The sequence below is a fragment of the Gymnoscopelus microlampas genome, assembly GCF_963454915.1.
Source record: "Gymnoscopelus microlampas genome assembly, chromosome: 10".
In the NCBI taxonomy this organism is placed as follows: domain Eukaryota; kingdom Metazoa; phylum Chordata; class Actinopteri; order Myctophiformes; family Myctophidae; genus Gymnoscopelus; species Gymnoscopelus microlampas.
The window spans coordinates 51,449,118-51,468,292 of NC_139947.1; the positions used below are offsets into that span (position 1 = coordinate 51,449,118).

At 41.4% G+C, this 19,175-nt stretch overlaps 1 protein-coding gene across 1 annotated transcript; it reads left to right on the forward strand.

Annotated features, from left to right (window-relative positions):
* Positions 1–6,082: 6,082 nt before the first annotated feature.
* LOC311054287 (monoacylglycerol lipase abhd6-A-like) lies at positions 6,083–16,175 on the forward strand (the record flags this gene model as incomplete). The annotated part of the gene is made up of 8 exons (XM_084070163.1): positions 6,083–6,207; positions 7,873–8,032; positions 9,014–9,130; positions 9,845–9,977; positions 11,217–11,374; positions 13,192–13,246; positions 14,413–14,513; positions 15,993–16,175. 8 exons carry the CDS (start codon positions 6,083–6,085, stop codon positions 16,173–16,175), a joined length of 1,032 nt encoding a protein of 343 aa, XP_083926289.1.
* Positions 16,176–19,175: the final 3,000 nt, after the last annotated feature.

Genomic DNA, 19,175 nt, shown 5'->3' on the forward strand with positions numbered 1-19,175 from the left:
CTGCTTTAAAACCTCTGCTCTAAAACCTCCGCTCTAAAACCTCTGTTCATGGGAAGTGCCTTCTAAATCGGTCGTTATCACACTTCAGAGATTTTTTCAAAATTCTTCAAAAATAGCAGATGTTCAAGCTCGCTTGCGTATCTGATTCTCGAACAAAGTAGCGCACTGTGAGCTTGTATATCTGCAATTTTTGAATAGCCAACGGCAACATAAAAAATGACACAGATGCTTTTACATTATGACCATGTGATCGCAGATCATCAGACGAAAAACGGATCGAGTGGCGCGCGCAGCCTGCCGTCCACATCGTGGCCCTCGTTTACGTCCGATGCGTCCAAGGTGTGCAGCAGTGGCCCGGGCCTGAAGAGGGCTTTTATCGGGAAGAAGAACGCCTTTGCTGTGGACTGCGCCCATGCAGGTAGGAGCTCTTTTACAGACCGTGTTTTCTACAAAAAGATTTTTCTGCGTACACCTTTTTAAAGCAGTGGGTTTTCAACCCTTTTCATATCAAGGTCCATTATTTATTTTGCATTTGAGCCACGGAACCAACATTTGATGAGGTTTAGACTCTCAGACCCAAGGCTTAGAATATCTTGTTATAGTTGGATAAGATTTTGTCCACAATTCCATCCATGCTGTATTGATGTTGGTACCGATAGGAGAGATTAACGGGCAAACGTTGATCAAAATAACACTTCTTTAATTAAGTAATGCAGATGTTTAACGATTATTCAACTCTTGAGAGTGTAAAATGAAACCAAATGGACCCGTAAGGGTCCATTTGGTTTCATTTTACGCTCTCAAGAGTTAAAGATCTATAAGGGTCCATTTGGTTACCAACTCTCCCTCATTTAGCTGGGGACCACATGGAATCCCCTCAAGGACCACTGGTGGTCCCTGCCCAGGCGGTCCGAACCACTGGTTGAGAACCACTGTTTTACGGCATGGCTCTGCAAGAGGCTAGCCATCTGTGTGTGTGTGTGTGTGTGTGTGTGTGTGTGTGTGTGTGTGTGTGTGTGTGTGTGTGTGTGCGTGTGTGTGTGCGTGCGTGCGTGCGTGCGTGCGTGCGTGCGTGCGTGCGTGCGTGCGTGCGTGCGTGCGTGCGTGCGTGCGTGTGTGTGTGTCCATACAGTAGCTATAATCTCGAGAACCGTTGGACCGATAAGCACCAAACCTTGCAGGCACACTGCCAGTAGGCCACAGAAATATTTTTACGGTAATTAATAATTAAACAAAGCTCTGTGTGTCTGTGCGTGCGTCTGTGCGTGCGCCCCCAAAATCTCTTCTGCCCGGTTCTCCTCAGTGGCTGGAGCAATTGATCTGCATTTGCACACATCCATTGACCATTAGCACGTGCACGGAACACCGGCGCCTATTTTTCATTTCATTCAGTTGTTTACTCACTGTGTCTGGTACGTGCATGCGCGGCCACATAGCATGCACTTCGGCTCTGCGGACCCCCAAGTGGTCCACAACTCCGGGTCTAGGGACCCCCTTGGGGGTCCGCCGTCTGTGCCTCCGTGTGTGTGTGTGTGTGTGTTTGTGTTGGGTTTGTGGTCGTTGATTTAGAAGACATTTGTAGACTGGATTGAAAATAGTTTTTCCGCTCCTTGTTGGTGGTTTCCAGGCACCAACCTTCTCTTGGTGGGCATGCACGGCCCCACCTTCCCCTGTGAGCACATGTCCATCCAGCACCTGGGGAGCAACCACTACGATGTGAGCTACGTGGTCCGGGAGACGGGCAGCTACGTCCTCATCGTGAAGTGGGGAGACGAGCACATTCCTGGATCCCCCTTCCACGTCCACGTTGCATGAGATGCACTCAAATGTTTTACTTAAGTAAAAGTATCAATAACCTTCTCAATTACCGCCTCTGAGAAAACATTCTATACAGGGACTTGCACAGATAGACTCTAGGTGGTGCTAGAGCACCTGCCCTTTGCCCTCTTGACCAGAAGTGCCCTTTTGAAAAAAAGAAAAAAAAAAAGTTGTTTTTTTCTTCAGTTTACAGGGGTCTTCAACAGGGGGTCTTCAGAGTTACTACAGGGGGTCCGCCAAATCTTTATGTGATATGATTTTTCTTTTTACCATAACCACTCGAAACCTAGCATCCCTTTTCTGAGGAGAACTTTAGCCAAAAAAAGCAGATCTACAAGTGCGAGGCGTTGTGGGCTTGTAGATCGGCTATTTTTGGCAAAGAGGTATAGGTGTAGAGGGAAAAAAGAGCAGACCAAGTAAACAAAAAAATATAATTTACTTGAGCACCTGCCCCTCAAAATGTCTGTGCACGCCACTGAACTACATAGTGTAGTGTGGTGTACTTTTGCTTCGACTGTAACACCAAACTACAACAAACCTAAAACTCTTTATATTATCTGCTCTGGTTATTTTCTATTTTAATCTTGAGATTGTGCCTTACAACTGTCTTGGGGATAGAGGGTGGGGGGGGGGGGAGGGTGGGATAGGGAACGTGATATATATATTTTTCTCTCTCTCCTCTTTGTATATCTTTGTGATGTATTGAATATTAACTGTAAGTTTTTGGGCTTTGCCTAAAAACTGAATAAAAAGATTTTGAAACGAAAGAAAAGTATCAATACCCTATTGTAGAAATACTCTGTTACTTGTTAAGTACAAGTCCGGTGTTCAAATTTAACTTGAGTAACAGTACAAAAGTATTGGCATCAAAATATACTTAAAGTACCAAAAATAAAAGGTACAGTACACTCATTATGCAGAAGGTCCCATTTCACAAGTTTTTAAATGTATACAAATCCTTTGAAAATTAGCAGATCTACAAGCTCACAACACGTCACAAAGCGACACGTTTTGAGCTTGTAGATCTGCTACTTTTGCTATATTTTCATTTTAATCCAGTAACAGTTGCCCAATCTGCCAAGGTCCAGGAATGCAACTTTTAGGTGCATTTATTCTTCTCCAAAAAGAACACCAACATTCCGTGCACAAATAATATATAGTGCTGGCCAATGCAAAAATAACGTAATAACAAAAATACTCTTGAGAAAAGACTTGAGAAAAATTAGAATAAAAAATAAGGGCCCTGCAGCTCTCTCACAAAGATGTTTTACAATAAATTCAAACATCATTTGTTGTTGAAATTCATTCAAAAGGACAAGTTTACTAAACACATTACTCATAACAGCACATATACAAACACCCCTCTCCTGCACAGCACTTGGCACCTTCCTAATCAAGAGGATTGCCACCAGCAGTGCAGGAGAGACAGGTGACTAATAAACAATCAATGTGCTTCTTACACAGTTTTCAATACACAAGTATAACACTATAGAGAGTATGCACATGCGTCACTTTTCCCCCTCATCTAGACTGAGTGGCAAAACATTGAGCAGCATGGAGCATTGGAGTTTGGATAATTCAAGCTTTCCGTACAGCTGCCATGTTTGTAAGTTTAACGTAATTTAATACAATCAGATAGGACTATTTTGTTTGGATGTATGGGCTGTCAAGGCCAGAAAGTTGTTTTTTTGCCACTCAGTAGGCATTCCCGCATAACTTCCGGGTACGATGATGTCACACCCATAGCCTCTATTGCAGTCCTTGCATGTTGCAGAAAGCAGTTAGATGTATACTGTAGCCTACTGTAGGGCACGGGCTGCCCCATGACATGAGCTTTCTACCCGACAGAGACAACATGAGCCCTATAGCGCCCCCATTCTGGCCATGTCATACAGTAATAGGTCATGTGACAAAAACAACCAATCTAAGCTGACAACGCATCGTGTTCCGGAACGCAGCTTGTAGATCGGCTATTTTCGGTGAAGAGATTTTATGTAGAGGGAGAAAAAGGAGGGGGCCGAGTATAGAGTCCTGCGGGACCCCGGTCAACGAAGTATGGGTTTGAGTGGTTAATTCTGAGAGTGTAAAAATACATAAATGGACCAGAAAGGGTGCCTCATTTATACACTTTCAGAATGAAATAAACACAGATTTTAATGTGTTTGTAGAAGTTACTGGAACTGCACCTTTGTCAAATGAATTGGGTGTTTTTTAATCACTTCACTTTCTGCTTTTGTATTTGGGTATCATGGTTACTATTGGAATTATGTTTAATTTACAGTGCTTGCCACAATAATTTAGATGATCTGCAATTGAGTCTGTGTGATCTTAAATGTGCATATCTAGGCCTATACAATGAGTATAGTTTATTACAAAAGGTATTTTTGTTTAATGTTTTGTGTTAATTCAACCAAAGGTTTATTAGATCATTTGTTTATTTAATCGGGTTTTTAGTAGCAAAATACATAATAAATTATAACAATTATGATATAGAAAATGTTGTGTTTATTAAATCAAGACTGAGACCTTTAATGGTGTTATGCATATGAGGGGAGCATTTGGCGAAAATAGCCGATCTACAAGTGCACACAAGCTTGTAGATCGACTATTTTTTGGGGGGCGAAAATGTTTAGTGTCGAGGGAAAAAAAAGAGCAGACCAAGTACAGACCCAGTTAAGGTCAAGTATACTGAGCGTTTAAGTGGTTAAATGTCTGAAGATACACTAAACAACATGAATCAACACAATGCTACACAACACTGATGATAGTGTCTATTAAACAAGTCTATGAGGCGATCCATGAACTCTATGAAAAAGTGTAATCTACACAATTTTATACAATACTGTATGTGGTGGGGGGGGGGGTGCCGTGGACCCCGGTGGACCCCGGGGGGGGGGTGGACCCCCATTTCAAAATGTTTGAATGGGGGGAAGCAAAGATTTCAGTTAAAAATGTTTGCTTTAAAAAATACATATTCAAAGATGTGCACACATCTTTCACGATTTTTCAAAAAATAGCAGGTTTACAAGCTCATAGCACGGCACTCGGTGCCGGGCTATGAGCTTGTAGATCTGCTATTTTTGAATAGCCCAAAGAAATCTTAAAATGACACAGTTGTGTTCCCGCTCTTACTGGATTAAGAAAATAATTCTGTAATATAATGTAGTGTAATCCATGTTGTAATGACATTATTTATTCACTCATTCCAGTGGTCTGTCTGGCCTGTGCGTTCACTTTAAAGGATTGACCCAGTAACGCTGTGGCCCGTTTTTCATCCGTTGCAAAGCATTAATCAATAGTCTCATCAGAACCTCTGTTATCTGTCAGGAGTCAGGGCTACTGACTGTTCTCTGGAAGCATTTTTTTTTGCCACATTTGATCAGCAATCAGAAGATAAGTTGTATATTGTTTTACTTTCTTCAAACTCCTTCTATACATTAATCTATGTGCAGATAGACTTAGAGAATCTGCTGGATCATCATCGTCAATAGTTGGCTTGTGACAGAATATATACCAGGAATTGAATAATCAACTGATAAAGTAAGTTTAAATATTTATTTTCATAGTATATAGCAGCAATAAGGTGTATAATGTATTTGGATCAGAGCATGATTAAATACACCGTTTACACAGCATGCAAGTTAGATGTCAATGTCATATGCTATTTATACTGCCCTACAAACTCAAAGCCAAAGTGCAGTAACTATGGGGGAAAATATAACTGATAAATGGGTTTAAAAGTGTTTCAACTGGTCAGCCAAATGAGATATTGGCATAAAAGAGATATTACACTAATGGTATATATGTTCTTGAGGTAATTGTTTATCCTCCAAAATCACAAAGGCTAATTTGACCTTTGGGATACACAAATAAGTCGGTGTGTCCAAAAACGTAGTTACTGCACTTTAGCTTTGTATGGCCTCCCCTCATATACTATGTACCCTGGTAAAGACTAAATACTGGTACTCTTCTGTGCGCTATTGTTAAGCATAGATCAGTTTGGAGAGCTATTGTGCAGCTTTTGAAAGAGTCTCACCATAACATAACAAAGCATTGTATGTATGTGTGTCAGATATTGATTACAACCCTCCCCCACCATGTTATCCATGAGTTACCATGTGGCATGGGCATGATGCACGTCATACAATACATGAGTTACCATGTGGCATGGGCATGATTCACGTCATACAATACATGAGTTACCATGTGGCATGGGCATGATGCTCATAATACAATATAATGTGTTCTCTCTGTCAGGTGAGCCATGGCTGCTGATCCAGAGATGTTGAACCTGTTTGTCATTGCTGGTGCAACCCTGGCCATTCCCATTCTGGCTTTTGTATTCTCCTTTCTCCTGTGGCCCTCAGCACTCATAAAGGTTTATTACTGGTATGGCTGATTTTTTTTTAAATAAATGTTTTTATTGAAGGGGTTCCCAGATTGCGGTTGATGATAATATCATCAACTGCAATCTGGGAACCCCTTCGATAAAAAAAACCATAATTAATTGCCCCATTTGAGGGATTTAACATTTATATTAACTAGACCATACACGTCGGGGGATATGAGCACCCAAAGTATGTGCAGTTTGGGTTATGCGCTGTGCACAGACAGTACATCAGGCATGCACGGATGTGGCAACACCCAGCGCTTGTTTCTCGCACATGATTTGGCAACCCGGGAGCCAGTGAACACAAAACGTTAATAAACAGCTGACATTTGGGGGAAGTGAAAAACGGGCTTTGTGTTCTGTGCACATGGTCTGTGTGTGTGTGTGTGTGTGTGTGTGTGTGTGTACAACCAAGCTGTAAAGGACCTGAGAGACAAGGCAAGAAGGGCATTCTATGCTATCAAAAGAAACATCAAAATAGACATCCCAATTAAAACCTGGCTTAAAATACTGGACTCTGTGATAGAACCAATTTCCCTCTATGGTTGTGAGATCTGGGGACCATTAGCAAACCATGACCTTGAAAAATGGGATAAACACCAAACCGAGACCCTACACACAGAATTCTGCAAATCCATTCTCCGTACCCAGCGAAAAACACCAAATAATGCATGCAGGGCAGAACTAGGACGATACCCACTCATAATCAAAATAAAAAAGAGAGCACTTAAGTTCTACAACCACCTAAAAGAAAGCGACCTAAATGCACTCCATAACAAAGCACTCACACACAGCGAAACTCTAGAGAGATGCCCCCTCAGCCAGCTGGCCATGGAACTCCGGGCACAAACACAAACAGAGCCACGAGATAGAAAACCCATCGGACCAAACAAAATTATAAAACAGCAAAAGGAAAACTACCTGACACATTGGAAAGAAGCAACACAAAAGCAGAGTAAACTAGAATGCTATCTGGCCCTAAACAGAGAATACGCAGTGGCAGAATACCTGAGCACCGTGACCGACCCAAAACAAAGAAAAATCTTAACTAGATACAGACTCAGTGAGCACAGTCTTGCGATCGAGAAAGGTCGTCACAGGCAGACCTGTATCCCGAGAGAAGACAGACTATGCACCCACTGCACACAAAAGGAAGTGGAAACCGAGCTACACTTCCTAACCGTCTGTCCATTGTACCAAGACATCAGAGACACATACTTCCCACAGATTACAACCACACACAGAGACTTTGAAAACATGACCAACGACAAAAAACTCCCATATCTGCTGGGCGAAGTACAACAATGTGCAAACACAGCAGCAAGATTCGTGAGTTGTTGTGATAGGAGAAGGATATCGAACGGAACACAACCACCCTAAAGACTAATCATTGTGTATATTCCTGCACTATACCTGCACCCAGTGATCTTGGTACATAGAAATTGATCTATTGAAGATTCTGACTTTCAAATGTACATTTTTTGTTTTGATGGTATTGCTGTATTGTTGTATTGTGCTTTTTGCTTTGGCAATGTAAACGTATGTTTTCTCATGCCAATAAAGCCCTTTGAATTGAATTGAATTGTGTGTGTGTGTGTGTGTGTGAAGAGACAACATGACACAAGCTGCAGTTGAACATTAAAGCTGAACATCCTCTCCTCCAGGTACTGGAGGAGGACTCTGGGCTTGCAGATCCGTTATGCAGACTGTGGAGGATACCGCTTCTGCTACTCCTCCAGGGGAAAGGCAGGAGGCCTGAGACCTTCCATCCTGATGCTCCATGGCTTCTCAGCCCACAAGGACTCATGGCTGACTGTAGTCAAGGTATCTGGATCCATAACATACTGATACTACTAATAATTATAATAATAAACATTCTACTCCAGTGATTCTGAACATTTATACTCTCAGACGCCTCAGTTTGATAACAGGCCCTAGACCCATTTTGGCAGAAACCTCTTATCTCCATATTTTAACTTTTTGTGTTTTTTCGTAAAATGAACGTCCCTACTGACGGTGGTATACAGCAGTGGTTCTCAAACTTTTTCATGTCAAGGACCCCCAAATTGACACTTATTAGCCCGCGGACCCCCATTTGAAAAGATAAGCCAGGGGCCCCCCAATAAGAGAAGATTTTTTACGGCTCTAGCAGTGATTCTCAACCATTTTAATTTCAAGGACCCCCAGTTTGACATGCATTAGGGCTACAGACCCCCATTTAATGACATTTCTATCACTTGGACCACAATTTATATTGTAAAATCTATGTCAATTTAACTCTGAGAGTGTACAAATGGAACCAAATGGACCCGTTAGGGTCCATTTGTACACTCTCAGTTACAGACCCATAAGGGTCCATTTGGTGCCTAATCATTTAGCATTTAGCTGGGGACCCCCTGGAACTTCCTCAAGGACCCCGGGGGGTCCCCGGACCCCACTTTGAGAACCAATGGTATACAGTGTTCCGAAAGGGGCTACAAAAGTAGCAGATCCACCGGCTTGTAGATCTGCTACTTTTGCTACTTTTGAATTTGAATCCTGAAAAGTTACGGTTTTGGACATAATGAGGTTTTCCCCCGACAGAGACAACATTTGATAGAAATAAAACAAAAAAACTGTGATCTCTGGGACCTCAGTCAACCCTAAAATAACTCAAGAGAGTTACAAGCTCTCTGAGTTACACTAACACTCAGGAATAGACAACAGTGACATTTACACACTCAATATTTGAATCATTTCAGGAAGAATGGTTTAATGGTGGTGGTTATTTCATTCATAATTGCATTTCTTTATTTTTCTTCTCAGTATCTGCCTAAACATTTGCACATAGTGTGTGTGGACATGCCTGGTCATGAAGAAACAACTCGTACCAACAACACAGACGACTACTCCATTGAGGGACAGGTCCGAAGAATCCGTCAGGTAACGCTATAAGCTCTCACACAGTGATAGACGAAGTACTCATATGTTTTACTTAAGTAAAAGTATCAATACTGCAATGTAGATACACTCTGTTACAAGTAGAAGTCCCGTATTCAAAATGTACGTAAGTATCGCCTTCAACATATACTTACAGTACCAAAGGTAAAAGTACTCATTCTGCAGAATGTCCCATTTTAAAAAATGTATAAAACATCTTTTGAAAATAGCAGATCTACAAGCTCACAATGCGTTGTATTGCGACGCATTGTGAGCTACAATAAAGCATATCATAATCACAAAGGATGTAATAGAAGTTTAACTTCAGATTTGGTTGTGAATTGTTAAATTCATGATTCAATTCATTTCAATCTGATACTTCATCTTCCAAGATTCATTTCCCTCTTCTGAAGGGCTCTGTTTAATTTATAGCCAGAAATCAAAGTCAAGGCAAGGGATCATCTCATATTCTTAGAAATGGAGCTTCTGTGAAAGCATGAACACTGGCATGTCAAAGGAGACTGTTTGATGTGACATCATTCCACTAAACCCCTGTGTGTGTGTGTGTGTGTGTGTGTGTGTGTGTGTGTGTGTGTGTGTGTGTGTGTGTGTGTGTGTGTGTGTGTGTGTGTGTGTGTGTGTGTGTGTGTGTGTGTGTGTGTGTGTGTGTGTGTGTGTGTGTGTGTGTGTGTGTGTCTGTGTGTGTATGTCATGTAGTTTGTAGAAAGCATCCGGTTGACCAGGAGAGCCTTCCACCTGGTTGGAACCTCCATGGGAGGAAACGTAGCAGGAGTTTATGCAGCCTGCTATCCTTCTGACGTCTGCAGCATCACTCTCATCTGTCCTGACGGTCTGTGTGTGCGTGTGATTATATAACTGTAGGCTATATCCTACTATAATTCTAGTAACCTCTGTAGTGGTGGTGAAGACACCCGGTTCTCCTCACTGGCTGGACCAATTGCTCTGATTTTGCACACAGCCATTGACCATTACCATCTGAACACAACTGTGAAGCCCGTTTTTCAATTTCATCAAATCTCAGCTTCTTATTAGCGTTTTTCTGTCAAACACTGTCGCCATGGTTACGGGGCTGCCCAGCTATGGGACGAACTGCCTCCCGGGTTGCCAGATCATGTGCGCATATCCCCCCACGGCTGCGCTGCGCCGACCGGGTATGGTCTAGTTGTATTATATTATCAGAAAAGTAAGGTATACTGTATAAGATGAATTGGCTTAAATCTATCTATATAGAACATCTATTCTGTACACAAACGTCTATTAACAATAGTTTAAAAAATATACTTATTTTCTATTTTGTTTCTTTTGTTTTTGTCTCATTCCTGAGACAATAATTTGATGACCGGGTGTATGTCCGATAGGAGACACAAAGAGTCTACTTTGTGTCTCCTACCGGATACATTAGCATCTTTCCAACGGTAAAGGCTTCATGGGGTGTGCAATGGATAGAAAATAAGTAATCTTTTGGGTGAACTACTCCTTTAAAACAGAACTGAAAATGTAAACAGAAACTGGTCACATTGATGCACCTGACAGCATGTCCCTCTTCACAGTTTAGACAGAAAGAGAGAAATGTGTTACTGAAGTACAGCTATATGCTTCAAGTGCTATAAGTTATAACTGTCTATAACTGTTATGAACGCATCTGTGTCATTTTTAGATTTCTTGGGCTATTCAAAAATAGCAGATATACAATCTCATATGCTCTATGAGCTTGTAGATCTGCTATTTTAGAAAAATCGTGAAAATGTTTGCCAATCTTTGAATACTAGGATTAGGATTTAGAAGACAATTGTAGAATCCCCAGAAGCAAAGATTTGAGTTAAAAATGTTTGCTTTAAAAATATGTATATTCAAAGATTTGCAAAAAATCCCATGATTGAAAAAAAAAATCAGATATACAAGCTCATAGCGCGGCACTCGGTGCTGCGCTATGAGCTTGTATATCTGCTATTTTTGAATAGCTCAAAGAAATCTAAAATGACACAGATGCGTTCCCGGAGTGAATGGGTTAAACTGAATCCAGTGAATGTCAGTTGTTCAGCAGAACCTTGGCTTTTTAAACCCGCAGGTATAAGACATCCTTGTGAGAGTAAATTTGACAACCATCTGGAGGACCTGGAACACAATCACTACATGCTGAGCATCCCTCTCATCCCTGCTACGCCAGAGGAGATGGAAGACATGCTGAGGCTCTGCTCCCATGTCCGCTTTAAGATCCCACAGCAGGTCTGTCTGTCTGTCTGTCTGTCTGTCTGTCTGTCTGTCTGTCTGCTCCCATGTCATCTTTAAGATCCCACAGCAGGTCTGTCTGTCTGTCTGTCTGTCTCTCTGCTCTTTTCTGAAAATCGTATGTATCTATATCAGTGGTGCTCAAACCTTTTCATGTCAAGGACCCCCAAAATGATATGTATTTGGCCACCGACCCCCATCTCAAAATATGTTGTTCCAGGGACCCCCCAGAAGCAAAGATTTGAGTTAAAAATGTTCGCTTTAAAAATATAAACTGCTCAAAAAAAGTTCGGAAACTTAACTTCGGTCAATTATATCTCCCCTTTAATAATACCAATTGGTATTGTGTTTTATATCATTTTTATCGTTGATTAGTCACCTTTACAACGAGGTACAGCTTGTAAGGATCGTGCATTCTTGGAATGAGCAACACAGCTAAACGTGTGGGTAGCGCCTCCAAAGAATTTGCCAAAATCACCCAATATGCTTCTGTTGGTAATCGCTCTTGTTTTGAGCAACCTGCCAGCACACACCTGCTGAGAGGTGTGTGCCAGTAGTCACAGGTGTGTGACTGCCTCACAGGTGAGTGACTGGCACCTGAACATGGGTTCTGCAACTTTGTTGAGTTTATGTATGCTCCAAGCAGCAACACTGCCCCCATGGACTGCCACGTTTGTCCCTTCAGGATAAGGCCCGTGCAATAGGGCAAGTGAAGCTGGTGTTCCGTTACGCAGATTACGCATTATTTGATGTCAGCCCTGGTACCATTTGCAGGCAGGTGTGTGACTGGCACCCTGCAACTTTGACATCTGTCTTTGGTAGCGTTGTGCAAATCTTGCCTGTAAATCTATGGTTCCTCAGTGAAGCAAGGGGTCTTGGGATGTTGTCTTCCTTGTTGACTTCACCAGTCTCACTGAACTTGGTCCTAAGTTTGGAAATGGTACCAGGGCTAACACCAAATAATGCTGTCACTCTGCATAACGGAACACCAGCTTCACTTGCCCTATTGCACGGGCCTTATCCTGAAGGGACAAACGTGGCATCTTTCCATGGGGGCAGTGTTGCTGCTTGGAGTACAAACTCAACAAAGTTGCAGAATGTTCAGGTGCCAGTCACTCACCTGTGAGGCAGTCACACACCTGTGACTACTGGCACACACCTCTCAGCAGGTGTGTGCTGTCAGGTTGCTCAAAACAAGAGTGATTACCAACAGAAGCATATTGGGTGATTTTGGCACATTTTTTGGAGGCCCTACCCACACGTTTAGCTGTGTTGCTCATTCCACAAATACACAATCCTTACAAGCTGTACCTCGTTGTAAAGGTGACTAATCAACGATAAAAATGATATAAAACACAATACCAATTGGTATTATTAAAGGGGAGATATAATTGACCGAAGTTAAGTTTCCAAACTTTTTTTGAGCAGTTTATATATATTCAAAGATTTGCACACATTTTTAAGTTTTTTCAAAAATAGCAGATCTACAAGCTCATAGCGCGGCACTCGGTGCCGCGCTATGAGCTTGTATATCTGCTATTTTTGAATAGCCAAAGTATAAAATTATGCTTTTTTCTAAAAGTGACACAGATGCGTTCCAGCCAGGTCTCAATGGGTTAAGATCCCACAGCAGGTCTGCTGCTATAACACATTTCAGTCATTTGGATTCAGCATGTCTTCTATGGAAGCATGTTGCGCAGCGAATTAAATTGTTTAAAATAATTATGTTAAAAAAAAATGATAAAGAAAATGTTCTGCCTTCTTATAACCATGTGTCCCTCTTCCTTCTACTTTTTGTTTGTACGTCATAATAGATTCTTCAAGGCTTAGTGGACGTTCGGCTTCCTCACAATGACTTTTATCAACAAGGTCAGTACAACCTGATGTAGCAGTGGCCTATACCATTGGTTCTCAAAGTGGGGTAACGGGTCCATTTGGTTCCATTTGTACACTCTCAGAGTTACATTGACATAGATTTTACAATATAAATTGCGATCCAAGTGATAGAAATGCCATTAAATGGGGGTCTGTAGCCCTAATGCATGTCAAAATGGTTGAGAATCACTGCTAGAGCCGTAAACAATCTTCTCTTATGGGGGTCCGTGGCATATCGTTTGAAATGGGGGTCCGCGGGCTAATAAGTGTCAATTTGGGGGTCCTTGACATGAAAAAGTTTGAGAACCACTGGTCTATACCTCCTACATGACACCATCATCTAAAGCAGTGGTTCTCAAACATGTTCATGTGAAAGACCCCCCAATGCATATGTTGTGGATCCCTATTTGAACAGATTTATTGTCAGGGTCCCCCATAAGAGAAGATCTTTGCTGCTAGAACAGGGGTCTTCAACAGGGGGTTCCGGGACCCCTAGGGGGTCCTCAGAGTTACTATAGGGGGGGCCGCCAAATCTTTGTGTGATAGGATATGTTTTATATTAACCACTAGCATCCCATTTCTGAGGAGAATCTGCTATTTTTGGACTTTAGACAAAAATAGCAGATCTACAAGCTCACAACGCCTCGCGCTGCGAGGCGTTGTGAGCTTGTAGATCGGCTATTTTTTGGCAAAGAGGTATAGGTGTAGAGGGAAAAAAGAGCAGACCAAGTAAAAAAAAAAAGTTTAATCTACAGCACAATTGTATGCAATATAGAGGGGGTCCCTGCTTCATCTCTCTCTCTCAGCTAGGGGGTCCTTGGCCTGAAAACATTGAAGACCCCTGTGTTTGAGTATTTAGTACAAAAGTATGCAACTGTCTATAGTACTGTACTGTAGGAGAAGAGAGAGACACCCTATGATCTAAATAGTCATTCTTATACATTCTCTCATTGGGATAACTTCTAGTTGGTGAAATAGTATAGTGAAAATGTACTGTTCCTCATTTTACTTGGGACCCCCTGGAACCCCCCCAAGGACCCCTTAGGTGTCCCTGCACCTCACTTATTATACTATATACTATAATACAAATGTAATAACCAGTGGTCTGGACTTATAGGCTGAAATGTGTCTGATAACTTCTATGTCTATGTTCTCTTTAGTTTTCATGGAGATTATCGGTGAGAAGTCCAGATATGCCTTACAGGAGCACCTGCATCTGATCACTGCACCCTTACAGGTGATCTGGGGGAAACAAGACCAGGTGATAATATTCAGCATGATGTAACATCATAACATAAAGACCAGGTGATAACATTCAGCATGATGTAACATCATAACATAAAGACCAGGTGATAATATTCAGCATGTTGTAACATCATAACATAAAGACCAGGTGATAATATTCAGCATGATGTAACATCATAACATAAAGACCAGGTGATAATATTCAGCATGTTGTAACATCATAACATAAAGACCAGGTGATAATATTCAGCATGTTGTAACATCATAACATAAAGACCAGGTGATAATATTCAGCATGTTGTAACATCATAACATAAAGACCAGGTGATAATATTCAGCATGTTGTAACATCATAACATAAAGACCAGGTGATAATATTCAGCATGTTGTAACATCATAACATAAAGACCAGGTGGTAATATTCAGCATGTTGTAACATCATAACATAAAGACCAGGTGATAATATTCAGCATGTTGTAACATCATAACATAAAGACCAGGTGGTAATATTCAGCATGTTGTAACATCATAACATAAAGACCAGGTGATAACATTCAGCATGATGTAACATCATAACATAAAGACCAGGTGATAATATTCAGCATGTTGTAACATCATAACATAAAGACCAGGTGATAACATTCAGCATGATGTAACATCATAACATAAAGACCAGGTGATAATATTCAGCATGATGTAACATCATAACATAAGGTTCTGATTCACAGTGGTGGAAAAAAGTACTCACATGTTTGACTTAAGTGAAAGTATCAATACTGCAATGTAGAAATACTATGTTACCAGACGTGTCCCATTTAACAACTATTCAAATGTATACAAATATTTAGAAAATAGCAGATCTGAAAGCTCACAAGCGACGCATTGTGAGCTTATAGAAGTATGCATAGGGCTGAAGTGGTTAATGTATGTTTTGTGATAATAATCAAAATCTACGAAGCAACTAGTAACTAAAGTTGTCAAATAATTATAGTGGAGTAAATGTACAATATTTGCCTCTGAGATGTACTGGAGTAGAAGTAAAAGTATTGAAAATTGGAAATACTCCAGTAAAGTGAAAATACCTAAAAAAAAGAATAAGCCTGTATGAATTGGCGATGTTACTCCAACTTGCTTGCCGTTTCTTTGGTAATAATGCAATATTTATTACCTTATAGCGGTCTATATTTAGTAAACGTATAGGCCAGTCTGTATTTTGGGCTCTGTACTCTGCACTGACTCTTTTTTGTCCACCTCTACACCAAATCTCTTCGTCCGGAAATAGCCGATCTACAAAACTCACAACGCGTTGCACTGCGACGCGTTGTGAGCTTGTAGATCTGCTATTTTCGCTGAATGTTCCACCCAGAATAGGGACGCTCAAGTAGCGGTGGCACTCTTCAATTCGGCTATTGACTGGTAGCCATGTTACACCAATATCTGTGATGAAATGCAGACTTTACTCTCATATAAATGATTAATATTCCTCCTTTCATAGGTGGTGGATGTGTCTGGAGCCACGGTGATGGCAGAAACCTTGCCTACGTGCAGAGTGGACCTGCTGGAGAACTGCGGACACTCAGTGGTGATGGAACGGCCTCGGAGGACCGCCAAGCTCATCCTGGACTTCATCATAACTCAGCAGGCCACCAGGGGGGGCACTAATAAAAAGTCCTCATGAAATAAATGTGTTTTCCTCCTCCTGCTGTATAAGCTTGTGTGTATTCTTCTGTGTATGTGACACTTACATGTACATAGAGATAGAAAGGCCTACGCTGGACCAGCATTCATGAGATGTGAGTAGAATTTGTGTGAGAGCATTAAGACCTGGAACGCATCTGTGTCATTTTTAGATTTTGAGCTAAAAAGCATTATTTTACACTTTGGCTATTCAAAAATAGCAGATATACAAGCTCGTAGCGCGGCTTGTATATCTGCTATTTTTGAAAATTTTAGAAAATGTGTGCAAATCTTTGAATATTTTATTTCTAAAGCAAACATTCTTAACTCAAATCTTTGCTTCTGGCGGTCCCTGGAACAACATATTTTGAGATGGGGGTCCGCGGCCAATTGCATATACATTTTGTGGTCCTTGACATGAAAAGAATTGGAAACCACTGATATTAGAAACACAAGTTTTAAAAAAAACTGTTAGGATTTAGAGGACATTTTGTAGAATCGGAAACCTCAGGCCTTAAAGGGTTAATTGTCTCCACCAGGCCAGAGGGCCTAATTAAGGCCGGAGACTGTTTTTGCTCCTGTCCTTCCATCCGTGTGTTTGACTGTATGTATGTACAGTTTGTACATATGTACGTATTGTATGTCTGTCTTTCCCCTCAAACGTAGAGACCAGTCACAACTCATGCCACTGCTGTATGTGAATGATGCCGTGAAACTAAAGCACCTCCAGTCACTGGTGAAGTAAAAGTTTAACTCAAAGGGGAATTTCACTTTAAAACACTTCTGGGGTCATTTTTACATCTACTCTGTCTCTTGTGTGCACCATAGACAGTTTTTAAGTTGCTTGTTTCAATGATTAGATATTTGATATATTAGCATTAACCCATTGAACTTCAAAGTCCATTTTAACCCATTTAGACCCTGGTAGTGACTGATAATTGTCCTTCTGATGGTAACAGGATAGGAGGGCACTAGGGACATTTGGGCACCTCAATGTAAAACTGGCTATTTTGTCCAAAATGTTAAAATATTTAATATTTGAAAAATGGTCTCAAGTAAAATAAGGTATACATGATTAGAACATGCTTACACATTGCTACATATGTCTACAAAACCTGTATATCTGATGCGTGCATGGAGGGCATATTTTTTCCTTTACTTTTTTTTTCTTTTACGAAATTGAACACACCAAATAATATAATAAAATGAATAAAATAAGTCACTGTAGGAGATTAGAGCATTCTCCTCTACTCCCTAAAATTATAAAAACAAATAAACAAAATATAGGTTATTAACAAACATTTTAATTCACCACACACAGATGTTATTCTAATATTTTTCTACACTGTTTTTTGTTGTAAAGAGTGATTATTTCTGATGTAGCATATCTCTAATTTATATGTAGCACATACTGTAGTGCCTATAATCAGGTTTATTTCCCCTTCCTCATTCTGCACAACCGGAACATCACATCACACGTTTAGGCTACTCAGCACTTGTGGTGCAAGCTGGGTGGTGGTGAGACTAGTAGAGTACAGGCTGGGTGGTGAGACTAGTAGAGTACAGGCTGGGTGGTGAGAGTAAAGCATAGTACAGGCTGGGTGGTGAGAGTAAAGCATAGTACAGGCTGGGTGGTGAGACTAGCAGAGTGCAGGCTGTCATTCATGTTGTCTGTCTGTCTGTCCGTCCCTCGGGACTTGACACTTGGTATGGCGATGAGGGCCGTTCTACTCCAGCTGCTGTTTGTACTGAGTATGAGATGTGGTTGGTGTGAGGAGGACGCAGTTTTCACTTTTGATGGAGACGTCCGCGACTTTGCTGTTGGCAATGATTCAGTTTACGTTGTCACCAAGGAGCGACTGTACCATCTGAGCCACACTTTGTCCCCGCTACAGAGTCGATCTCAAAGAGGACACCTGACACCTGACGACAGTTTTCAGAGGGTTCCAGAGGGGGTCCTTGGCAACGCAATTTTCATTGTGAATACAATGGTGCCGTTCGTTAAGAACGGTACTTTGATCACCTGCGGTCTGACGTTACGTGGATGTGACTACTGTGAGGTACTGGACTTACAGAATATCTCAAAATCATTGCATATGGAGAAGATTAGTTTGGGGTCTGGACCCAACGACACGTTTACTGGAGGCCTGGTGGAGGTGGGGGCAGGGAAGACTGAGGTCTACATTTTAGATGCTAAACGAAAGTATCAAGGTTGTGGCAACTTGGCAGACAGAGGAATTTCCCTGTTTAATACAAATGACCATCAGCCAGGGGATGGGGGTATATTTTCAGAAACTGATGAAATTGGCATACCTCACATCTGGACAAGATCTGATATAAACTTTGAGTTTGTGGATGGCTTTCAGATCAATTCAACCATTTACATATTCTCTAAAATACCTCCAGATGGAAAAAATGAAGGTAGAATTCGCCTTATTTGGCTCAAAAGCAATACAAATAAGACGCATACTTTAAAGTCCCTGCGAGGTGCAACACTTGAGTGTTGTCCTGACAGAAAGCGCACCAGTCTCCGCTCTTCCTCAGTGGTTCCAGGCGACGGTCCACGGGTTCTGTGGGCAGGTGTGTTTGAGGCCAGTGGCAGTGACTCGCAGGACGGCGCAAATACAGCTCTTGCCATCTTTGACATCAGCCCAGACTTTGATGGAGCGACTGATGAAGATCCAGACTTCTGCAGCATTTGTAGATACAGGGATAAGGTAGGCCTACAGCAATTTATAAGATCATGTAGACCTAAATTATAGATCCAATCCTAGACAAAAGGGTTGCTTTTAAATTCGCAGAGCTCTAATCTTAAGAATGTTGCACAACTGGTGCATTCAAATATGCTACTTATTTTTTTTTAAGGCTTTGTGTGTGTGTGTGTGTGTGTGTGTGTGTGTGTGTGTGTGTGTGTGTGTGTGTGTGTGTGTGTGTGTGTGTGTGTGTGTGTGTGTGTGTGTGTGTGTGTGTGTGTGTGTGTGTGTTTTGTAGGGCAACAATA